Raw genomic sequence first — 23,259 nt, forward strand, 5'->3', positions numbered from 1 at the left:
GCTAAGAGTATCAGGGGTGTTTGATATCTATTTCTGAAATGAAACTCCGTATAGAACACCATAAAGAAAATCAAACATTAGCAGTCTCAGGTAGATTTAAAATAACATACGGGATTCGAAAGAAATGTTTGAGGACTACAGAAATCTCTATTCTGGTGAACCCTCCTGATATAACTAGACACTGCTACGTGCTCAACTCCTGTAAAATCCTTGAAAAGGATACATAAACGCTGAACTATCATGTGGTTTTCGAAACGATGAATTCATCAACCAATACATACAAAACAGTAAACAGATGCACGCCAAACCACACAGATGAACTTGAGGCGTACAAGACCAGCAACACTGAGCTTGAGAGTTGAGGCGCGCTACAAACCAATGGAATCAGAGCCTTAACAAATGGGACACGAAATGCCATCTTCCAATCTCCATGTCAATGTACCAAACCCAAAAGTCTGAGCGGTTACCGAAAGCTCACGAGTTGTCGAATTCGTTACCCTAGAAAAAACCGCACGCGCATCCGTACGCAAGCTAAGCACGAGCATACACGCATAGATAGAGAAAACTCGGGGTGAAAGGGGAGGGGGGGAATCCGTACATTACGCGCTGCTGCCCGATCGAGAGCCTCCTTCTCCGGCTCCGGCTCCGCCCCGGAGATGTCCCCAAACTCCAGTAGAGCTCACCCGCACCTCGCGGCTGGAGAGACTCGCGGCGAGAAGCGGCAGCCTCCGGCGGGGAGCTGCTCCCCAAATCGCGCGGCGGCCGGCGGCGAGAGATGGAGGGAGTGTGTTTTGCGTGTGAAAAGCTTCTGGCGGAAGCTATACGATGGTTGGGCCTTAGTGCGGGGCCGAATTAGTAGGCCGGAACGGGACTCCGGCCCACGTGCATCCTGCGGCCCGTTCTAGTTTGCCTCACGCGCACCGTTGGAAATTGGACAACGTCTTCAACGAAAAATCAATGACATATGATAGCGAAAAAGAGACAATACAATATATACTGGTGAGAAGTGTTATACGTACGAGTGACTCATACATACGACTAGCGACTAGCGTACGTCTTACCTCATCATCAGACTAATCACGTAGCTTGGATTACCTTCATGTGAGTCCAGATTTTTCAGAGCTAGTTATGAACTTGTGGTTGTACACTTGTACGGGAGTCGTATGCATAGTTATTATGTATGACAGTTTGAGGGTCTATTTGGGAAAGTTTTTAGCAGCCGTAGCTTCTCGCATAATCTCCAGCTCTTCAAATAATGTAGACTGTCACTCAGATTATAAGAATATGAAGTTATAAAATCAATAAAATGATCTAGAAACCAGAAGATGAAAACTCGGATTTTCGGAAGCTAGTTATCAACCAACAGATTCTCAGAATCTTAAACTCTCCACACAGGACCTAATACACACTGTACACTGCTAAGAATGATTAAGGACTTTTCTTTAAAGATGATGGAAGAGCATTTTCCCGGCCTCCATATAGAATGAGTAAAACTAACTAGACAGGAATATTTCCATTGTTTCACTAAACTATTCACTATTCAGAATTTTCCCATCCGCCCGTCAGATATACATTTCTTGCCGTGTGAAACTTCCTCCTATTTGGATGGACTATGATGATGATGAAACATCAGCATTGGCAACCTTCTCCCGTAGCTTTTGTACACGAGCCTGAAACAGGGGGGGTTGAGTGTGTCAAAATGGAGAGTTCACAGTGTTACAATTGCCGTGCGTGTGATACAGACACAGAAAACACTAACCCTGAACGACTTGGTCCGGCGAATGGATGGATCAAGGTCCAGGGCATCAGCATAAGCATCCTCTGCAGCTCGGTACTCTTCCATTGCAAACAGAGCATCGCCTCGTGACAAGTGAGCCTGCATAGAGCAGCACAGCCATGACAAATAGGCCCATGGAAAAAAAAACAGATAGTGAATTTAAAGACTGACTCTCTAAGAAACTCCATTTTATCAGTGCATAGAATAGAACGTTATGGTGTTTCAGACTTTCTGTTAGGCAGGGGGAGGCTCCATCTACATTATACAAGTGAATTTCATTGAACACTATGTGCGAACGTAAGCTATATGTCAGAGACATATAAATCAATAGAACTATACTTGCTATCGCCCGTCATCTTTTTTTTGAGAATGCGCAAAAGAGCTGCGCATCTTTTTTATTAAGATTGGGGAGAAATTGTGACATTTTTACAAAGCAACTGAAATAGAAACCGAAAAAGAAAGGCAAGAAAAGGAGGCTAAGCTATAATCTCGTGACATCAATTTTGCGACCACGACAGCCATGATCTACTATGGGAGAAGACCTGCTAGTCTCCAGAGGGCGGCCTCCTCTGCTGCTGCCCTAGCAACCTCCTCCCACGATCGCTGCTTCTGGTTGAAGACCCTATTGTTCCTTTCTTTCCATATGGACCAAGCGCCTAGGACCACCACTGTATCGAAACCACGGCGGAGTTGCTTTGCCACTCCCTTCCTGGATGCCGACCACCAAGAGATGAAGGAATTCTGAGAGGCGGGGAAGAGGTCCGGACGCCCAATGGTATTCATTACAATCCACCAGAATTGCGCGGATTCCGGGCAGGAAATCAGGATGTGGTCTATTGTTTCTTCTTGTTGGTCACAAAGCACACACCTCGCCGGGTGGGGCAATCCTCGGGGCCTCAGTCGATCTGCAGTCCAGCAACCACGATGAGCCACGAGCCACATGAAGTAACGGCAGCGGGGAGGCGCTTTGTGCCCCGTTGGTCCATATGAAGGCTGAGGGCACTTGTGCCCCGTTGAATTGAAAATTAAGCATTTCACTGTCATGCCATCCAATGATCTAAATTCTGCAATCACTGTTCACTACTATTTAGTTTGGCAATCATGCCCAGCCATACTGTTTGGTTTTATTGATCATTGTAGCAACCTTTCCTCTCTGCATAAACTACTAGGTAGCCAGGTAGGTAATCTGTTTGCATTTGCAAATGTTTGTGGCATACACAACAGTCCGCAACAAACAAGTTAAGAAACACCAATGTGATAAGGAAAAAAAATATTTGTATTGTAGCAATCAACAGTATGGCTTGGCTGTGGACGAGTAGTAACAAGAAGATGATAAATTCAATTTACAGGGCAGGTGTTTACCTGAGGAAATTTCGGAGCAATCTTTGTTGCTTCCTCGGCATCAGCAAGCGCACCAGTGATATTCCCCATTGACAATCTAGCCCTAGACCTGCACTTAGCATCAAGCATTCATTTCAGTTAACGCAAACTCTCATTCTCACTTCCCAATAGTGCAACGAAGGCAGCATTTCCTAAGAGAAAAACATAAATTGTGAAAAATTAAGCTATCACACATACTCCCAATCCCAAACACTCGTTCTCATAATCAAAGCTACAGAAAGGACCTGCTTCTGTACGCCAAGTGGAGACCGCCACCAGCATTCATCTCGATAGCCTGCAGTGCATACAAGCAAGCAACAAGTTAGAAATTGGAACAGGAACACTACATGATAGTACCTGTAGCACGGGAGATGCAGCTTCCTTGACGCCATTTTCAAGAGAAAAGAAAAAACAAATTGGCAAGCACACTTTGCTTGGTAAGAATGGGGTGAATCCTCTGCAGAGACCTCAGTCAGGAGGGCTTCCGCTTCGGCGGCGCCACCCTTCTCGAGGGCGGCCTCCGCCTTCTCACGCGCCGCGAGCGCGGCGAGCCCCGCCGCCGCGTCGAATCCGGAGTCGCCGAGCAGGTGCTCCAGGAGCTGCGCGGCGCGCGCGGCGGTGCCCACGTGGCCGAACACCGCGGCGCCGCCGCCGGAGACGGAGGCGCCGAAGTTTGGGCCCGCCCCGCAGCGGCCGAGGCAACCGCAGGAGGCCACGTCGACGCGCGGCGGCGCGAGCCCCTCGAGCGCCGCCAGGACCTCGCGCCCGCCCTGGCGCGCGCACGTGCGGTTGGTGCAGACCCGAATCTCCACCGCCGCCCCCGAAGCTCTCGCCGTCGTGGGACTCCGGCGGTGGCGCGGGGAGGCGAAGGAGCAGGAGAAGGCGGTTGCAGCCGCTGCCGCCATCGCCGCCGACGAACTCTGATGAGGCGGGGGGACACGGAGGTGGAGTAAAGTAATAATACGTTTTTTAAAGGGTTTCTTTGCAAATTTCCGCGGACATTTTCCGGGTCCACGAGCCAAACCGGATATTCGGATCGCAATACCGACCCATGTTTTTGGTGGGCCTTACGAAAGCCTGTCTCTAGCGAGCCCAACTTTAGTGGGCCTAAATACGGTTAGGGAGGATGTGCGGCCCATGAAGGCTCGGCCCATTATACTGCAACTAGGCCCAATACCTAGCCATTCAGAGTTTCGGACCTGTGGCTATCGCGGAAGGGAGCGGCGGCGAACCCAGCTCGGTGAGTCGTCGTCGGCGGCGGCGGCGACGGCGACGGCTAGGACCACGTGACGCGGATCAGCTCGGAGGCAGCGACGACCCATCTCTGATCTCCCTCACGTTCAGAGGCGCGACCAAGCGTCGAGGGGGAGCGCTCGACGGCGAGGTACGCGTGTGCAGATCCCCTTCAACTCTAGGTCGCAACGAAGCCTCGACAGTGTTCCCAAATTTTCTTGATTTTTCTGTCACCTGCTAGTTTGTTGATCTGCTTGATTTGTTTTTCGCCTGCTAGTATGTTGCAACTATCGGTGCTAATCGATTTAGGCGATTCTTGCACATCTTTCTGTGTTGACTCGCTGGTGTTAGCCTGTTAGGAGTGATGCTCTCTAGCTGTTCGATGAAATGCCTGATAAAAGCATCTTTCCACGCCAATATATCTATCAACATTTATTCGCACGATTTGTTCCCCTTTGCTAATGTACCTATCACCATCGATTTGCATGCGATAGGATCATTGGATCATTAGATTACTGGTGAATGTCGTATAATGATTTTTACCATACAAAGTATTGAACAAGAATGCAAGTGGCTTAATGGTTCATTGTTCTTTCTGATTTCTTTTTGGTTTGTAGAGTCATGCAGGGGGCGCGTGTTAATCTGAAGGGGTGGCAACAGGCTGCTGTTGCATTCGGTTCTGCATTTGGGGCCTTGCTTGACCCTAGAAGAGCTGATCTGATAGCTGCTCTTGGGGAGACTACTGGGAAGCCAGCATTTCAGCGTGTGCTTCAGCGGATGAGGAACAGTGCTGAAGGCAGGGTAAACTCATGCTACCCTATATCCCCTAAAAGTGCAGGACGTTATGTCGATGCATCCATTTGTTGTGCTTGACCATCTCTTTATATATAGCCTTTATTACTAGCATATTCTGTAAATAGTATACATATATACTCAGCTTCTGAAACAGTAACAATTTCTCTGCCAACAAATGCTAAGGAGCATATGATGATTATACACCAATACTACGAAGTAGATTTTTTTTGTGTGAAGTAGCATTATCCTTTTTACTTGGTTGTTTCAGGGAGCAATGTTATACTGAAAAATGGAATAGTGTAGGTCTTTTCATAAGCTGTCCATTTTTTTTGTTGTTCATTTGTTATTTATGCATTTAACTCTCCAAAATATCTTCCTTGTTTGGCTGCAGTCTAGACTTACCCATTCAATAAATTTAAACCTGCAATTGCTATACTTTGATGATTTTTTCCTTCTTGTTACATCACTGCCATGCAATAGCAACACATGCCAGCTGAAAATGTGTACTCAACACTGTGGACTTCTTTCCCAATTGACTTAACTAAGATACTATTCCTACAGGATGTTCTCCTGGAGCGTCCTCGAGTTATATCCACACAAGTTTCTCATGCCTGGGACATGCCTCAGAACACATTTGGTGCAGCATATGCTCAGTTCATGGGATCAAGGAACTTCTCACCGGATGACCGCCCACCTGTCCGTTTCATGGATACAGATGAGCTTGCGTATGTTGCGACCCGCGCCCGTGAAGTCCATGACTTTTGGCATGTGCTGTTCGGCCTTCCTACGAACCTGATTGGAGAGACTGCCCTTAAGGTCATTGAGTTTGAACAGATGTTCCTTCCAATGTGCATGCTTTCAGTCGTTGGGGGCTCTGCAAGGTTCAATGAGAAACAAAGGACACTGTTTTTTCAGCATTATTTCCCATGGGCCTCAAAAGCAGGTCTTAAGTGCACAGATCTTATGTCTGTGTACTATGAGAAGCATTTTCATGAAGATTTGGATGAAGTGAGGAGGAACTGGGGAATTATACCATGCCCTGATCCCAAAAGGAGAAGTGTTTAGACTTTTAGATCGGTACATTTTGCATGAAAGATGTCTGAACTTGGTTTTCACTTTGTCTACGTTAGTATTAGCTCTTCCCTTTGAAGAATAATAGCAAGAGTTATGCTATTGATACCTAAAAAAACTAGTAATTCTCTTTAACTTAGCATAGCAACTAAGCTTGCAATGTTGATGTTCCCTTTAACAATAGTGTAGATGAGTTAATTACATTTTTATGTGTAATACTAGCTGAATGCCGGTACTTTGCTATGGACAGAAGAAAACATATCATAATATTGTCTGAAATAAATAAAATTATATTTTCCGTGAGATGTGTTGCCCATCCTCTTTTTGCAGCACAAGGTACAACTATCCTTGCATAGTTGCATGTGCAAAAGCAAAATTAGAACCTCATACTAGATCAGAATCAAAATTATTTGGCAGGCCCCTTGTTGCCAGTGGCTGAGGCAAAGCTACCTGAAACCTCCTTGCTGAGTTGCTGGTACACGGCTACACCACCTCTGAAGAGAGAGAACTGCAGATTGGTGCGTATCCCAAAACGAACGGCAGAAGTAAAAAAAACTGAGACCAAATGGTACTAGTAGTAGGTAGTACGTCCAAAAGCTGCACTGTAATTATGGACCAAATCACCTTAAAGTTACAACAAAAGAACAGAAGAAAGAAAGCATGCAGCAAAGGGACAATGGTGAAAAAAGAAATTTACATCCCCTGTCAATCTTGCTCATCTTCATCTATCTTACTCACACCGCCAACGCAAGACACAAAACGAAAAAACAAAAGGGAGAGCCCAATCAATGCAGTAGATCATCAACTTAATTTACAGGTGAAAAATTAAGGCGAGCTATGTAGTTAAATGCCCCTATGTGATGTGGTGGCAAATCTTGACCAACAAAAAGAAGAATTCAAAGAAGAAGAAGACGTATTACTGCTTGATCCATCATTAGCACAGCCTAGGCAAGCCTCTACCGCCGGTTTGATGGCAGGCGGCGGCGCCGAACGACGACGACGGCCTGCCGCCCTTGGCCATCTTGGACATCTGCCCTCGCATCTCCTTGCACGCTCTCTCCAGCTCCACCACCCGATTCTGCATCTTCTGCAGGTTCAGCTTGAGCAGCTCCTTCTCGTCCATGGCGTCCAGGTCCACGCTCCGGGCGCGGCTGCCGCTGACGATGATCTTCCTCGGCGTCTGCGACGGGTCAGGCCTGCCGCCGCCGGTGCCCTTCGCCGCGGCGGCGGCGGGTCTGATCTGGAGCTTGGACTGCTGCGAGGCTAGCGCCTGCACGGCGATCCCCGGCGGGATCCTCCGGTTCTTGGCCAGGTCCTTGCACGCCTCCAGCGTCAGCTTCTCGTAGTTGAGGCACCGGCATAGCGTCGTCCGCTCCTCGATGGTCAGCGTCGGGTGAGACTGCATGCAGACATAGAATAAACTTCAGTCAAATTTGCACAAAGTTCAGCTAAGTTTCATCAGCATTCAGCAACACTCTCTTGCAGCCTAGTTATTTAATTTGCAGAAAATTCAGCAAAGTTTCATCAGCAAACTAATGCCTTGATCAATGGTACTCGCTGTTAATTGTAGCACAATTAATTAGGCCCAATCATGCATGCAGCTAATCACATTAGATAGTGTCAAGGAGCAGCACGAAAAGAAGAGAACTACTCCCTCCCTCCGTTTCACAATGTAAGTCATTCTAGCATTTTCCACGTTCATATTGATGTTTATCTAGATTTATTAACATCAATATAAACGTGGAAAATGCTAGAATGACTTACATTGTGAAACAAAGTAAGTACATCGCAGAGAGAATTAAAGAATTGTTTAGTTCCTTTTTGCGCGCGCTTTACCACGCTTGAGAGAAAGGCAGTGGATGCGATGGGAAACAGGAAGCACAAACATGTAGGAGAGGATTAAAGAAAGGCCATTTGCACATAGAAAGCACCGAAGCCAGGATAAAGGCAAAATCTGGGCAGACCGGGCACTTGTTAAAGCCTCCCTAGGTTTCATTGCTGACAAACAAATTGGCGAGATCTCAGTTGCAAAAATGATCGGTTGGCCAAGACGAAATGGTCACCAATGTGATGGGCTAACGACAGTGTCATGGATCAAAAGTGAAACGCAGACAGGGAAAAAGGTTAAAGTTTACGTCTGCATGCATGCAAATAAAGCTTGAACGACTATGTCAGAAAAAAGCAGTTGTATCTATCCAAGGGTTGCCAACTCTGCAACTGTGAAGAAACAAAGGACCACAGTCCACAGAAAAAAAAAATGTGATGCAGAAGTGCAGAAATGCTGCATGGATTCCTGAGGTAAGTATGTGATCAAGACATAGCGAGTTTCAGTAAGTTGAAATTATCAACTTATGATTTTGAAACAACTTAAAGTTAGCATTTTTGTTGAAATGGGATCAGACTTCAGTGGATAGGACTGGTAGGACAGAGGAATGTATGGTGGCCAAGTGACAAGGTTTCAGATCTGACGAACGAAAAGCTCACACTGCACAGTGCAAAAGGGTTAAAGGCAATGGAATTATGGAAATTGGACAAATGAATTGTTCTACCCATAACACAAAGTACTAGGCGATCTCTCTGTCCATCATTAGCGTCCCATGATAGTACTATCAAACTTTATTCAGTCCTTTGTAAAAGACCAGGCAAGAACAGGCCAACACACAGGAATTATGCAGTGGCTAAGAAAAAAACAGTTCGAAACAAAGTTGTTGCAAAGAAAGATTTGAAAGATATGCAGAGTCCTGGAGGAATGGTATATCCATGACAGAAGTTCCAATCAAAGAAGCTGTATTGAAGACAGAACTGACAAAAATGTAAATGTTGAAATCATAGCCATTACGAAGGTGACCTTCAGGTACAGCAAAAGCGTACTACCAGACTACTACCTAATATCTCTCCAACTATTAACCTTCCTATCACAGTTCTTGCCAGTGTTTATCAACATTCTAACTGCCTATTGCCACCTCCAGGAACTCATCATGGCTCCAATCATAGCGTGAGAGAATGCTCCTATTCACTGTCAGTGTCAGGTGAAATTCCCGGTGCCCTAAACTACCTACAAGTCTGTTTCTACCCAGTCATGATCAATCATTCACGAAGTCAGAAGCTCAGAGCAGAACAAGTAAACCTCAAAATCCAGCTAAGGGGGTACAGAGAAATACAGGATTCACGTCGAATTTTCCAAAATGTAAAATCTGGATGCTTACTAGACGACCAAAATGCCATCTTGTCCCATGCACAACGGTAAACTTTACCTTGGCAGGCAAAGAATTTTACCACTGCTCCTACTAATCCAAGACTAGACTGGTACTTTTTTTTTTTGCCGGGACGGCCAAAGGATGGCCGGCCAATTTCATTAAGATAGGAGAAAAGACTAGACTGGTACTGCCCCTATAATTAGCCACTCAATAGCATCAAGCTTTTTGAACAGCCTATCAATCATGTTCCCAATCATGAATTGAAACAGAAGTAGTACTATCCTATTATTCATAAACAGGTATTACTATTAGGACGAAATTAACATATATTTTGTTCACTGAGCCAAACACTACCACCGAAAATAACATTTTTTTTGCTGAAAAATATGAAATATAGATTTCATAGAAGGTGATCTCTTTAATTACCTCAAGGTAGATATCCAATGCCCTGTACACGCCGTCGTAGCATTCCCGAGCCGAGTCCGGCAGGCTCTCGGCGACGGCGAGGAACTTGGACACCCTCAGGCCATGGTCCGGCGAGATCTCACCGAGGTACTTGTCGACCAGCCTTCCAACCTTCCTCATCCTCTGCGACGGCAAGTCAGCCTCCTCCTCGGAGCCGACGAACACCCTGACCAGCCGCATGACCAGGTTCACGTCGTACACGTCGCCGTCGTCGCCGGAGACGAGGAGGTCGTCGAGCGTGGCCTGGTCCAGCATCAGCCCCATGAGCCTCTCCAGCTTGTGCCTGCACTCCTTGCTCAGCCCCACGGCCGACACGATCCGGAGCACCCAGAAGAGGCCCCGGCACGAGAACGCGGTGCCGCCGACGAGCGCCACGCCGTGCACGGCCGTGTCGGCGAGTCCGGCGAGTCCGCCGCCGCCCTCCCTGCACAGCGCCGGCCTGCGCGTGGCGGCGCGGAGGTAGTGCAGCAGGAACCGCGTCAGGATCAGGTTCTTGTTCTCGATGCCGTAGCAGCCGAGCACCCTCATCGCCTTCTCGATGGTCTGCGGGCACAGCGACGTCATGTCGTCGAACCACCACTCCCTGGCGAAGCACGGCTTCATCGACTCGGGCGTCTTGGTGGACGACGACCGGCCGAACCCGAGCGTGTCCGGCGACGACGAGCACGACGACGACGAGCGGTTCGGCGTCCCGACTGCCCCCGCGGCGACGGGCGTCTCCGGATTGGCGGTGATCTTGGAGAACAGCGCGGAGATGAGCCTCTCGAGGAGGCCGGAGGCGTCGGCCGCCGCGGCGAATGGCTCGCAGCTCTTGACGGCGGCGAGGACGTCGGCCCATGTCCAGTAGTAGAGGCCGTCCACGAATGCCTCTGCTTGGGTCAGGAGGTTGCAGGTGCACACCTCCTCGGTCATCTCCAAGAACACGGCGGCGCAGTGCAGGAGCGGGAGGTTGGACGGGCAGAGCGGGACGCGGCCATTGTTGTAGCAGAACCTGGCCACGAGCTCGAACCCCTCGCCGCCGCCGGGGAAGTCGGCGAGCTTGACGGACAGGCTCTCCGCCCGGCTCGTCTTCCTCTTCTTCTTCTCCTGCGTCACCATTGTCCTCAACCTCCCCGAGAACGCACACATGACGCTCTGCACATGAAACAACACCAATCACTTGTAAGAATAGATGATTCTTGATTACGTGAACCGATTTCAAAGATTTACGCAGGTCGCACGTACCTGATGAAGAAGAAGCGTGTGATGGCCATTGATGTGCACCTTGAGGTCGCAGAGCTCATTCATGGCTCGAGAGTGAAAGAGAAAGGGAGGGAGAGAGAGAGAAATGGAGGCAATGGCACTGCAGAGAATGGAGTTTAATAGTATCTAGGAGCAAGTGAGAATTGGGAAGATTTGGTTGCTTGGTTGCTGCCTCAGTTCAGTTACTTGGGACCTCAAGGCAGATACAGTCACAGCTCACAAGCTCACAGTGTAGTAGACTAGTAGTACCACATTGCTTGAGTGCATGTGTCCTGTGGAGAGATATGGAGGAACACCTCATGATCCCTGAGAAGAAAACAAAAGCAAGTTTTGGTCTGGGTAGGCAACAGGTTCTCTGAACTCTTCACTCTTCAATACTGGGCTGATGGGCTCTGCATGCAGTTCAAAGAATGAAAGGGAAAAAAAAGCACCCCTGCCTTCCAAAGGCACGAGAGCAAACAAACAAAAACGTCCCCTTGTTCTATTCTAAAACAGAGAGATCTCATATGAAAATAAAGAAAAAAAGAGAGGAAAAAAACAGAGGAACAGAGAGATCTTGTTCATGGCCACTATGGATTGAGTGTTTGCACTGCTCAAGGAGATGATTCAGCATCTGGATGCTAAGATTGCTAGTGCGCCTGGCTGGAATTGATTGGCAACATGTCACCAACTTGACATCAGAGCACGCAACAAACTGTAGCTATGCACCCTTATCCTGTAGTATTACTCCAGTTCATGCTGTGCATATTTGTCAAAGTGCAGTAAAAATTCTGTGGCTAGGCAACGACCAACTTTTGCAGGATGAAAGATGAACTTGTAGCTGTTACAAGCACTGTTAAAAGTTTTCCCCTTCTTTTTGCTCCCTAGTCCCTATACTATCCAGACATTCTATGGCTATAGTACTGTTGAAAATCCTGTGCTGAAAAACAAGCTTAGAGAGTTGAGAGGACATCAGGACACATGGCCCTTACAATGTATTCAATTAACTAATCAGAGAGAGAGAGAGAGAGAGAGAGAGAGGTCGTGACATTTGTTCAGGCATGTGTGCTCTGTCAGGAGCTGGTGCAATTGCAGTGGCTCCATCGCTCCAAAAACCTATTATGCCAGGGCTGTCATATTGGCAATTTGATATGGCTTAGGCCACTCAAGGCTTTGGTATTGTCTTCTCCCTAAGAAATGGGCTTTGGAGTTTTACTGGTGCTCACAGTCACAGGCTTATCATATTCCATGTGGGAGTTGGAGAGGAGCCCTCTTTCATGCTTAAATTATCTGTAACATAAAGTGTTCATATGAAAAGATGAGGAGGATGGAGTATGGACCATTGCTACTACCTTTTTGGTGACATATTAATGGATGTAGCTCAAGAACCTTCAAACAAGAAGAAGAACAAACACGCAAAACAACAACTTCTTCTAGTTCAGGCTGAGCTGTCCGCCGGCCATACTAATAGAGGTAAGCGTGGGAAGATTTGCCAAGCGTTTAGTTTTTCATGTTCAGATGTTTAGGATGTCTAATATCAGGTTAGCTGATATACTGATATAAACACATGAGTTAACTAAGGGACAAATCAATTGAAAGGTAGGTACAGCATAGTCCACTATTATAATCTTATGGACAGAAATTCAGAGGGTCAAGACGAATACCGTGATAAGATATTGCTGCATATGCATCCAAGCTAGCACGGCGAGAACAGCAGGGAGCAGCAGTACGACTAGCTAAGGAATCCCGCTCACAAGTGCCAGAAGAAATGCCACTCGTGTTAGTTTATCATCAGGCTCGCAGCAACTCCAACATGTGCAGTGTTAATACCACCATCAAGTACATCCAATGTGGTACTGTAGAAATTAACCACCTAGGGAGTAGAAGCGTATGGTCAGTTCGTGTTTGATCAGACAAACCTGGCTCTGAATTGGTTTTGACTGTTTCGGACCAAAAAAACTACATATTTGAACATCGCATTCGAGGAATGCGAATTCGACACATTGTACTTACAAAACTTTAACACAGGATTAACACGTCAAAGAAATGCTACTACAATGTATGCTACTCTCAAAATTTCGGTTGGCCTATCTTTCAGCTGAACTGATTAAAAAAACATATGCTACTGCGGCACCTGTTTTTTCGGTATCTTGACAGGTTAATCTACAACCAATAGCAATCAAAATCAAGAACAGTAGCAGCCAGCAACCTGTGTCAAGAAACATATGTCTAACAGATATCCACATATCGCGGCAATTATTCCCGCGGATGGATCACGGGAGAGGGTTTCGGGAGACAACCATAGGTTGGCGATGGCTAAAATACGGGTGTTGGGAAGTGGAGATGAATGTTCTCTTGGCGCCCACTCACCAACTGAAAACGGATAAGCGATTGATTCTCCTCTCCCTGGACGCCACGGCATCACCTGCCGGTGTTGCTCACGAGTGCAAGAGAGACCAAAGATGATAAAGAAATGCCGTACTCACTTAACGGCCACCGTTCTTCCTCTCATCGCCATCAATTCAGTTAGTGAAGAGAACCTAATTGCAGAGGTTAATTGCTACTACCTACTTCTAATTTTTTTAGATGCTTGACTAGAGGGAGAAAGACTTACGTTGTTCAGAGTTGACGATCTAGTAGAAGTATCTGAACTTTGTACACAATCTGTGGTTGTTTCTGAACCGAAGCGCGGAGCGCCACATTTTTATCAGCTTTTCTCTCCCTGCATGTTGAAGAATGTTCAGTCCAAAAATCCAAGGGCGTGAGCATTTGAAAAAGATGAATGATCAAGTAAATGTACGGGAGAAAGCCAAAAGCCGCCATGAATGGGAAGGTGAAACGAGCAAAGGAGTTCACCTCACGAGGTAAACGAGATCCGCCTGCAGAGGAATGGCGATGGGCACTACTGGGTTCTGCAGGTCGCCGCGCGTGCCCGCGTAAACCAAGTCACGGATCCGCCGCCCCCCACCCCACCCCGGCCGATCAGTCCAACGCCACGCCGCCGGCGTGATGTGGGCGGCACGCACGCCCTCGCGTCGCCATCCTCTCGCCGCCGCCGGCGACGGGCCTCTCACATGCTCTGCAACTGCAACTCACACGCGGCGGCGAGGCCCATCCCGTCGTTAGGCCTGTCCATGGGCCGAGACAACATCGAAGCCCGCGTCTCTTTCTGTACTGGGCCAGCGAAGCGGAGGACGCGCGGCCCATCTCGAGTCCCCTCGCGGCGGCATCGTCTCGTCTCGTCTCGCCTCCGCGTCGCCGCCGCCGGCGAGAATTGGAAAGGCGACACGTGATTAGTTTAATCAGGAAGCTTCGGGAGACGCACGAAACCGCGAGCATTTCTGATTTCTCCTGATCTCCTCCCCTAATTACCGCCTCCTCCTTCCTCTATGTACGAAAAGCCAAAACCCAAATTCGCTTCCCCCCCAAATTGCTCTTGCGGCGCCGCGGATTCTTCGTCTCCACCACCGCCCTCGACGTCAGATCAGGTATAAAATCCGTACGCGGGGTTCAATCTTCTGGCTGGTTGTTTCGATCTGGTTCCTGCCTTTGATCGAGTTTTGAGGGTGAGGGTTTGTTTTGGTTTTCGCTTGCGCGGTTGCAGGTGGTGCGGTCGATTTGAATCCATGGCGGCGGCGACGGCGGCGGCGGCGCTCGCGGTGACGGACGAACTGGCCTTGCCGCTTCGCGCGGTGGGGGATCTGGCGGCCGCCGCGGGGGTCTCGCGGGAGGAGGTGGTGGTCATCACGCAGTGCGCCTCGCTTGGTGAGCTTCTCCTCGTCTCCTTGCTTCCCTTTTTCCTGCTATCATATGAGACTCCGATATCGATTAGGATTTTTCGTGTTTAGATTCAATAATATGGAACTGTGCCTAACCCTGTTACGAGCGTTTGTTCTTTGCTGGTTAGGATCAGTTCCAACTCAACAAATCGCAACAGTTCAATCGATTCATGGTAGAGTTCTTCGAAAAACAGTTTGGAGCTCACCATTCCTTTAGTTTCCGACGACTCCCCTTATGATGCTTCATATGCTAATTCCTATATAGATTCATTTCACCATATATGGGACCAAATAGGTTATGAGACAGTGCTATTGGTTGACGAAGGAAAGAAAAGAGTTTCATATTCTCACATCAATCATGAGGAGAAAATTTTGGAGATCATCTCCCTTTATGTTTTGTATTGATTATCTAGATTCATTAGTGGCAATATTCAATTCTCACCCATGACTACTACTCCAAAATTGGAGTATGTTCCAAAATTTGGACCCTACAATTGACACACTGTTTTGCTCTGTTATATGTTCAGTTTTGATTTCTGTTATGCTTCAGTATACCTTATCCTTGTAGTATACATGTTGGTTTGTCATAAGCTCATTTTGAACATTTCATGTTGTCATGGTTCAGGTGGGAAGTTGCCTTTTGCTGATGCATCAGTTGGTTCTGTTCTTGCTGTCATTAAGAAAGTGGAAAACTTGGGGGATCAGTTCATAACTGAAATAAGCAGGGTTCTCAAAGCTGGAGGCATGGTGCTTGTACAGAGTTCCCCCTCTGATCAGGATGTATGTACTGTTTTTCCAATTTACTCTATTTTGTAATGTTTAATTTGCACTCCTGATTTTTTGATCTTCTCTTCATCAGCCCAATAACTCTATTGAGCGCAAGCTACTGTTAGGAGGATTTGTTGACGTGCAAGCTTCTGCTGCAAGTTCGCAGGATAATGAGCATTCTGTTACTGTGAGTGATCTAGTGCCATAATATGTGTTAATGCTTCTGTGTGGTCACACTTTCCTGTGCTAACTGAATCACCATGCAGATTAAGGCAAAGAAGGCCTCTTGGAGCATGGGCTCTTCCTTCCCCCTCAAGAAAGCCACAAAGGGTCTTCCAAAGATTCAGATTGATGATGACTCTGAACTGATTGATGAAGACAGCCTCTTGACTGAGGACGACTTGAAGAAACCAGAACTTCCAGTTGGTACTGTTATATAGAACCCTTCAGCTTTGTTCAATATCTATAAATTAAATATGTAGATCCTGAAGGTTTGCTTATGTTTTACCAGTTGGGGATTGTGAGGTGGGAGCCACAAGGAAGGCATGCAAGAACTGTACTTGTGGCCGGGCTGAGGCTGAGGAGAAGGTGGAGAAGCTAAATCTCACATCAGAACAGATCAATAACCCTCAGTCCGCTTGTGGCAATGTGAGCATGACTGCTTTTTAATTAAGTGTTTTCTTTTTTGCCTTTGGTCCTCTCCCTGTGAAAATCCATAGTTTCATCCTGTTACCCAGATTTGTTGCCTTCCTGTTATGCTTATGTGTGAAATGATAATTGCAGTGTGGGTTGGGCGATGCATTTCGATGTGGTACTTGCCCATACAGAGGTCTACCAGCATTCAAGCCAGGCGAGAAGGTAATTATCTCTCCTGACCCTAAATTCTTGATTCATGAGAACACCCAAGATGCCAGTTGAACTTGTTTTTAAGAAACAACTCACTGTTCTCTGATTGGCAGATTGCCCTACCTGGCAACTTCCTTGCGGCTGACATGTGATGATAGAAGGGAACATCGGCAACAGCAGCAGATAGGAATTGGCTTCTTTAATTTGTTCGTTCGTTAGAATGTTGAAGTTGCTGACCAAGTATGGGTGTGATAGTAGATGGAAAGAAGAGGACCATTGCTGTAGTCCCTGCTAGGGATTGGGATCCAGTGCAGTTGCTAGGGTAACTGCAACTTAAGCAGTTGCACTAGCACCACATGATAACAAATTAATGGTTCTAGCACCTGTATACTGTAGCAGAAATTACTGTTTCACGTGTTTTGTAGCAACAAATCTGGACCATTGGATGAAAATACAAATGGATCTCAATCCCCCTGCTAGTTATCACCACTTTCTGGTTCCCAGGTTTCAGGTGTGAGTGTGACTCGCCTATGCGTTCTGTTTTGAGGATATATGTAACTGAGAAAATACTGCACTGTTGTTTCATTGTGAAACTGTCAAATCTCAAATCGCACGTCGCTGCTCTCTGCTGATCTTGCAAGACAGTGACCCCTTAACAAATGGCATGTTAGTTTCAATGCAGTGGGATGTTGTGTTCTTATCTGCTGCGTGCGGCGTGGTGGTGGTGGTGTTATTTTTTCCTGATTATAGCCTTTTATTGCTGTTGTTTTGTTTGTTTTTCTGTTATATATAAATAATATAAGACCTAGTACTATCTTGTGCAGTTCGTTAATAAAAAAACGTATGTTCGCAGTATTTTGTGTGGTTTTTTTTTTTAAAAAAAGACAAACAAATGGCATGTTCGTGATCCCTGAAAGTGCAAACTGCAAATATAAACTTATCTCTGCGGCATGTAACCCACTTGTATCAACTGTATGTACACAATAACAACATAGTAGTAATAACACAGTACTAAGCATCCTATGCTTGAAACCTGAATACGACTTGTTAGCAGGAGCATAGGGTCCAAAACAGGAACAGTTCTCTGTACTTTAGAAGTGCACACAGACTGGCGACAAAAAGGAGATAATTTATCATTCGCGACTTCTTGGGCGGTTCATTTGATGCTATTTTTAACCTTACCAAATTTTGATAAAGTTGATAAAAAAAATGACTACATTTAGTTTGCTACCAAATTTTTGTAACTATATAAGAAATCATACCGGTATAGTTGCCAAAATTTTGGCATTACTAAAATTTGGTAAGGTTTTTTTTGGCATCAAAGTAAACAGGCCCCTTATCCGAAATACAGGATATCACCAAAGTAGGCCTTCTTTGAAATTGAACTAATTTATATGAAAAAAATCATGTAAAATACCTTTGTTCTAAAAAAACCAGAGTTGTGTTTTGCGATTACATGGTAGAGATGTACACACACTATTACAAATGCAACGCTACACTAACGAGTGCATCCCCTAGCACGTCATGTTTGACATTACTCTGTAACTAAGGGTTGTTCGGTAGTGCTGAACTGCGGTTGTACAACCGCAGCGCTGACGCTTCCCTAGCATCTTTCTTGTGGTGGGATTATACCTGCTGCTGTAAGGCCGTCACTAGTAGCACTACCAAATACACCCTAAGTTTTTTTTACAAATTATTTGGACCTGAAGTTGTGACAAAATTGATAATATTTTAATGAGCCATTTTGTTTCTACAAATATAAAATCTAAATTACTATAATTTAACTTGAAACTTTAAACGTGGAGGTGCACTAAACATAACCTTAAGTATTTTCCTTGTACCAGTGTTGACCCGGTCTAGAACTTAACGGGGGGTTAGATCATGCGTATTTTTTATATACATCATACATGTGCTCAAGGAAACAATACCATACTTTTTTTCAAGTAGAATAGTCAAGCTGCTTATTATTATATAGGAATAAGAATGACACTAATGCTTGATTAAATAGCAATTTTTGAGCTTCATGAACCTCTCTGTTTACCTACAACTTTTTTTTTTTTTGAAGTTAAGCACCTACAATGAATAATCCTACATGATATGACATGGTAAGCACCACATGAAGTGCTCTTTTATAAAAGAGAAAAGGAATTAAGAGCCTCCACCATGAAGCAATTCTTTTTGTTTGGTCTTTTGTACCGTTTAAAACTAACTAACCTCAAGTCATCTTCCCTTAAACCTGTTCTTATCGAAACATATTCTCTCCTCTTCTCCGTCTCCGCCTCTATTCCGAAGTGTAGAGAACCCTGCGAATTTCCCAACCACCGCCTCCGCTCTCTCAAGCCGGCCTCCGCTCCTCCGATCCGCGGGCTCCCGGTCTCCTCTGGTGGATCCGCGATGGAGGAGCAGCAGCAGCAGCAGCCGCTGCTCGAGGTTTGCCCGTCTCCCCCTTTTTCTTTTGCCGCGTGCTTTGGCGGCATCGCCTTGTAGGGGTTCCGTGCTGTTCTAGTGCTCTTGCGTCGAATTGGGTCCATGATTGGGAGCATCATTGCGCCTGATTTGCAACCGTCGGCTCTCGGTCTTGCCTAAGTTTCGCACCCATCTTTTTGGTCTCCGTTGCCAACACGCGAGGGAATTTCTAGCCTATAGGATAATTAATAATGGGTCGGGGCATCGCCCTCTACTTGTTATGTAGATTGTAGAGGTGTTTTTTTGTTTTGTTTTGTTTTGTTTCTTGGGTAATATGCGCATCCAGTTGGATCATGAGCTTGGGGTTTATCCTTTTGTGAGCTTGGGTTGTCTATTATCACTCATTCAATTATTGGGTTATTTTGTTGAAGGAGACGTCTGATGCTTGATATCTGGATTATTTGTAGTGCCAAATGCTCTGGGAAGTAACTGATATCCGACGAGTAACCCTGCTGTAGCCTTATAATTGATACGCTTTGGTCTGGATGGTGATTTGGCTTTAGCCTTATAATTTTGTTGGTCGGCCCAGACAACGAGTCTATGACCATGATCTTAAGTTGTAATGCAATTCAGAAACACGGATATTATCTGTGGTAACTGACATGATATTTTACAACTATGTGCTCCGAGAATCACTAATGTACCCTTTTTTGTTGGTAAAACTTCTGAAACAGGTACTAGCAACTTAAAATAAATTTAATTTGTGTTCAGAAAGAACCCAGAGATAGGCAGTTAGCACAGCATAATCAGTAAATTGTGTTGACATTGAACATCATTTATAATACATGATTGCAGTTTTGTTGATTTAGATATGACTGCTAAAAGCTGTGCTTACTGTGCTACAATCTCACGGGAGAAAATCTGTTATAAAGAATTGCTCTTGAATAAAATTATGTGCTCTTGGCTCAGTAGCAAGAATGATATTCCCTAAGTTTCTTGACTGAAATGATAAACAAGTCAAGGTTGTGAGTTACAGTTTGCTGATTGGAAAATGATATGATGAGTTGTTTTAAGTTGGACTAATATTCTCTACAGTAATGCGCTAATTGCAATTGTCCTTCCATTTAGGTAGAGCAATGTGTAACATCTATACCAGAAGATCATGAGGCCACTTGTTGGGGATGTGGACTCCGTCTCATTTTTGCAAGTTATGCTCCTGTTTTTAAGTGTGGCTGGTGTGGAGCAATCACACAAAGTAACCAAACTTCACGAAAACCTGACAGTGTATGCTTTTCTCATTGGAGGAATTTCCGGGACAGGTTCTTTGTGACTGTGCTCATCCTCTTCATGCTCTTCGTCATATGTAGGTTCCGAGTCTATTGTCATCTGCTTTAGATAAAACTTTCCATCTTGATCTCTCCATGTTTATTTGTTTATTCATGCAATTTGTGCTGCTGTTCCACATGACTAAACTTGTTGTCTCACAGGTGGTGGGGTCTGGGCGGTATATCCAGTTGTTTTCTCGATCAGCACATTTTGTGGCATCTTTCACTGCATATTAACAGGTGTACTAGCTGTATTTACCATCACAAGTTATTGCTTGGCCTCTTTTAAATCTGCTGGTGCACCGGCAGACATGCGGTGGGGCAGCTATCCCATGGTTGGGAAAAATGACCTGGAAAACTATACCTTCTGTACATACTGTAGTAAACCAAAGCCCCCAAGGGCACATCACTGCCGATCTTGCAAAATGTGTGTGTTAGACATGGATCATCATTGCCCATTTGTAAGTCAGACAACTCTAAAACTAACTTCCGATACCGTTATTCCTCTCTACTTATTTGACTTGACTTGGTTTGTTTCCTTTTTCTGTGTCCAACTGCAGATTGGGAACTGTGTGGGAGCTTCAAATCACCGTGCTTTTGTATTTTTTCTTATTTCTGTGGTCATCAGTTGTAGTTATGCTGCTGGTATGACCATTTATTCAAGTTATCGTATATGGCCCCCACTAGATTTTGAAAATCTAGCATCAACTCGCCGTTCAATGGGTTATATAAAGATGCTAATTGAGATTATTGGTACCTTGGCAAGCTCTGCATTCTTCTTGTCAGCAAGGGGTCTTGTTACAGTATATATTGCATTTGCTAGTCTATCAGTTAACGCCGGTATAGGTGTGCTGTTGTTCCAGCAACTTAGTTATATATATGAAGGAAATACATACCTTAACCGTTTAAGTTCGCTGAGTGTCATGCACGGCGAGAGAGGCCTGCAAAACCTTATTCGATTTTTTGGGTGCCCCTACTCAGTTTCTAGAGTATTATCGGGCTACTCAAACACTGGCAAGTTACAGGACAATTCGAGTTCAAAACTTCTTTAGAGGTACATAATCACAAGTCTTCAAGCACTGCTTTCATTTCATATGTTGGTTCATGCATTTCATAAGCCATTTTTTATGAACTCCTTCCCAATAGATTATGTATTGTTGGAGTAAAAAAAATGTGGTCCTTAACTAAACCTTCCTTGCCTCTTAAATCCTTTGGCTTGGTCATAATGATTCATCTTGCTGGTTTCAACTACTTATATTTCTGCAAAGTTTTATTTTTACTTTTTCAACTTAAGGAAATGAATAAGCATGCAATCATGCATAATGTTAGTATCTAGGTAATACTAATTTCTCGTCGTGATTTTCTTTAAATTAATTTTAGCCTACTCACTTGAATGAAAAAGGACTGGAGCCAACTAACAGATTGTAAGATGGTTGTAGATGATGTTATTAGTTATTCCACCTGCTTGGTTACTGCACACAATTCATTCATGATGTTTTGTAATCATTGTAATCATGGACTAAAGCAGAGGTTTCATTTACATGTTTTCAGTGGTAGAATGTGTATATTATCATTTGAAGAAACATTTATGGACCTTCTTGCAGACATAATGGTTCTGCTGCTGACACTAAAACAGTGGATTGACAGTCAATAGCCAGTTAGTTTGCATAACTGAAGCTAGTTGTGAACATAACATTACACAAAATAGTCCACGCAATCTGGTAGAGGACTTCATTTTGAAGGGAAGTTATACTGTCGGCATTAGTCTTGAGCTGGAACTGTTCTCACATTGATTTACTGGATGCAATTTCAGCAGATGCTGAAATACAATGTGGTCCAATATATTCATTGCCTACAGAGTACGGATGATCTTGAGGTGCTGATGGTTGAGGCCATAAATTGCTCTATCTGTAATTGTGAGCATCATCAGTACTTGTTCTGTGTGAAAGATCCCAGTCTAATGCTTCGGTGTTGCAGGAGAAATCAACGTGAAGATTAAATCTGGCAGTGATTTCGGTGTTGTAAAATGCTTGGACCACACCTGTTTGTTGTCGATACATTAACACGGTATATAGGAAAAGGAACCCCACGGCTGCTTTTGTACTATTTACACACTAAACTAGCCTTAAATTGGTCGGTAATCTTATAAACGTGTCATATACTGTTCCATGTGTTCTTGCCATTTTTGTCCAGATTTTATGTAATTCATTCAACTGAGCTTTTTGGCCTGGCAATTGTAACGGGACACAGCTCACGTAATTAATATTGCTGCTGCCCTTGTAACCATTTGACCTCATTTTTGTTCCTTACGGAGTATGGCCTTTCATGAAATCATCAAAGTTTGGAATTATGGGAGCTGCCTGCGTCAGTTTGTTGAATGGTTCGTCTGAACATATATGCAAATGGACATGGTTACTCTGGCCATACATGCAACTAACCAAGCTGCATTGATTTCATCATTTCATAGCAACAGTACATTATATTAATATTATTATATACTGATGATTGCGTTGTCCGCCTTTGAATGGAGGCTGGCTAGGCAGACTTGTCTTCAGTTTCAGCTTCAACAGTTTCTTTCTTCTCTTTTTCTTTTGTGAGGGAAGGAATTTGGAGTATGCAAGATTGCCTTGGAGTAAGAACCTTTTTCTTTTCCTTTTTTGTGATTAGAAGGATAAGCTTCAGTATTACTTGTTGGCTTGTTGCATTTTTTCTAACCTTCAAGCTCGTATGATTTGATGTTGTTGTAATGGTCTGATCATGGGCTTTCCTGAACTGCAGATCTGAAGAAATGCTTCAGCTTCCACTGCATGTACGGATGCCACTTGACAAGGATCTACCGTGCAATTTCACGTTGGATCGGGGAGAGATATTGATCATATTGTTAACTACAAAATCACTCTAAATTCAGAGAGAGAGAGAGAGAGAGAGTGCGGCAAAGTTAACTGCAGGTATGTATGTCTCTCAGATCTTAATTCCTTCACATGCTTTCCTTCGAT

The 23,259-nt window shown here is 45.0% G+C and overlaps 5 protein-coding genes across 9 annotated transcripts; 3 read left to right on the forward strand and 2 right to left on the reverse strand.

Moving 5' to 3' along the window:
• Positions 1–1,245: 1,245 nt before the first annotated feature.
• Positions 1,246–4,131, reverse strand: LOC127771282 (uncharacterized). Its single transcript, XM_052297160.1, has 5 exons — positions 3,625–4,131; positions 3,403–3,452; positions 3,140–3,227; positions 1,760–1,876; positions 1,246–1,670 (listed from the first exon to the last, which is right to left on the reverse strand). Exons 1-5 carry the CDS (start codon positions 4,060–4,062, stop codon positions 1,611–1,613), a joined length of 753 nt encoding a protein of 250 aa, XP_052153120.1. The 5' UTR covers positions 4,063–4,131; the 3' UTR covers positions 1,246–1,610.
• A 203-nt stretch (positions 4,132–4,334) lies between these two features.
• Positions 4,335–6,554, forward strand: LOC127771283 (ubiquinone biosynthesis protein COQ4 homolog, mitochondrial-like). Its single transcript, XM_052297161.1, has 3 exons — positions 4,335–4,541; positions 5,008–5,191; positions 5,747–6,554. Exons 2-3 carry the CDS (start codon positions 5,012–5,014, stop codon positions 6,248–6,250), a joined length of 684 nt encoding a protein of 227 aa, XP_052153121.1. The 5' UTR covers positions 4,335–4,541; positions 5,008–5,011; the 3' UTR covers positions 6,251–6,554.
• A 284-nt stretch (positions 6,555–6,838) lies between these two features.
• LOC127771279 (BTB/POZ domain-containing protein At3g19850) lies at positions 6,839–14,218 on the reverse strand. 4 transcript variants are annotated; one of them, XM_052297152.1, is made up of 6 exons: positions 13,996–14,218; positions 13,754–13,861; positions 12,804–13,012; positions 11,143–11,466; positions 9,880–11,052; positions 6,839–7,655 (listed from the first exon to the last, which is right to left on the reverse strand). In XM_052297152.1, exons 4-6 carry the CDS (start codon positions 11,203–11,205, stop codon positions 7,191–7,193), a joined length of 1,701 nt encoding a protein of 566 aa, XP_052153112.1. In that variant the 5' UTR covers positions 11,206–11,466; positions 12,804–13,012; positions 13,754–13,861; positions 13,996–14,218; the 3' UTR covers positions 6,839–7,190. The 4 variants fall into 4 exon arrangements, with proteins under 4 accessions (XP_052153112.1, XP_052153115.1, XP_052153113.1 ...); XM_052297155.1 differs by lacking the exon at positions 12,804–13,012; XM_052297153.1 differs by lacking the exons at positions 13,754–13,861; positions 13,996–14,218 and adding an exon at positions 13,510–13,679.
• A 185-nt stretch (positions 14,219–14,403) lies between these two features.
• On the forward strand, positions 14,404–17,023 carry LOC127771281 (anamorsin homolog 1). The gene is made up of 8 exons (XM_052297159.1): positions 14,404–14,627; positions 14,744–14,904; positions 15,544–15,698; positions 15,778–15,873; positions 15,953–16,112; positions 16,198–16,334; positions 16,470–16,544; positions 16,646–17,023. The coding sequence occupies exons 2-8, from the start codon at positions 14,766–14,768 to the stop codon at positions 16,682–16,684; spliced, it is 801 nt and encodes a 266-aa protein (XP_052153119.1). The 5' UTR covers positions 14,404–14,627; positions 14,744–14,765; the 3' UTR covers positions 16,685–17,023.
• Positions 17,024–18,744: 1,721 nt separating this feature from the next.
• LOC127771280 (protein S-acyltransferase 11) lies at positions 18,745–22,618 on the forward strand. 2 transcript variants are annotated; one of them, XM_052297157.1, is made up of 5 exons: positions 18,745–18,962; positions 20,067–20,301; positions 20,426–20,724; positions 20,824–21,317; positions 21,815–22,618. In XM_052297157.1, exons 1-4 carry the CDS (start codon positions 18,927–18,929, stop codon positions 21,313–21,315), a joined length of 1,062 nt encoding a protein of 353 aa, XP_052153117.1. In that variant the 5' UTR covers positions 18,745–18,926; the 3' UTR covers positions 21,316–21,317; positions 21,815–22,618. The 2 variants fall into 2 exon arrangements, with proteins under 2 accessions (XP_052153117.1, XP_052153118.1); XM_052297158.1 differs by having other exon boundaries at positions 21,868–22,618.
• Positions 22,619–23,259: the final 641 nt, after the last annotated feature.

This window comes from Oryza glaberrima, chromosome 4 (genome assembly GCF_000147395.1).
Source record: "Oryza glaberrima chromosome 4, OglaRS2, whole genome shotgun sequence".
Classification (NCBI taxonomy): Eukaryota; Viridiplantae; Streptophyta; class Magnoliopsida; order Poales; family Poaceae; genus Oryza; species Oryza glaberrima.

Bases quoted from the DNA above. Each gene is read 5' to 3' on its own strand.
- LOC127771280 (XM_052297157.1), top strand. From the start codon at position 18,927: ATGGAGGAGCAGCAGCAGCAGCAGCCGCTGCTCGAG. The intron at 18,963-20,066 runs GTTTGCCCGTCT...CCTTCCATTTAG, and splicing joins AGCAGCAGCCGCTGCTCGAG to GTAGAGCAATGTGTAACATC. The intron at 20,302-20,425 runs GTAGGTTCCGAG...GTTGTCTCACAG, and splicing joins CTTCATGCTCTTCGTCATAT to GTGGTGGGGTCTGGGCGGTA.
- LOC127771279 (XM_052297155.1), bottom strand. From the start codon at position 11,205: ATGAATGAGCTCTGCGACCTCAAGGTGCACATCAATGGCCATCACACG. The intron at 11,053-11,142 runs GTACGTGCGACC...TTTCATGTGCAG, and splicing joins ACACGCTTCTTCTTCATCAG to AGCGTCATGTGTGCGTTCTC. The intron at 7,656-9,879 runs GTAATTAAAGAG...GTCTGCATGCAG, and splicing joins CATTGGATATCTACCTTGAG to TCTCACCCGACGCTGACCAT.
- LOC127771281 (XM_052297159.1), top strand. From the start codon at position 14,766: ATGGCGGCGGCGACGGCGGCGGCGGCGCTCGCGGTGACGGACGAACTG. The intron at 16,113-16,197 runs GTACTGTTATAT...ATGTTTTACCAG, and splicing joins GAAACCAGAACTTCCAGTTG to TTGGGGATTGTGAGGTGGGA. The intron at 16,545-16,645 runs GTAATTATCTCT...TCTGATTGGCAG, and splicing joins CATTCAAGCCAGGCGAGAAG to ATTGCCCTACCTGGCAACTT.
- LOC127771282 (XM_052297160.1), bottom strand. From the start codon at position 4,062: ATGGCGGCAGCGGCTGCAACCGCCTTCTCCTGCTCCTTCGCCTCCCCG. The intron at 1,877-3,139 runs GTAAACACCTGC...TGCTCTATGCAG, and splicing joins TTGCTCCGAAATTTCCTCAG to GCTCACTTGTCACGAGGCGA. The intron at 1,671-1,759 runs GTTAGTGTTTTC...CCCCTGTTTCAG, and splicing joins GCCGGACCAAGTCGTTCAGG to GCTCGTGTACAAAAGCTACG.
- LOC127771283 (XM_052297161.1), top strand. From the start codon at position 5,012: ATGCAGGGGGCGCGTGTTAATCTGAAGGGGTGGCAACAGGCTGCTGTT. The intron at 5,192-5,746 runs GTAAACTCATGC...CTATTCCTACAG, and splicing joins GGAACAGTGCTGAAGGCAGG to GATGTTCTCCTGGAGCGTCC.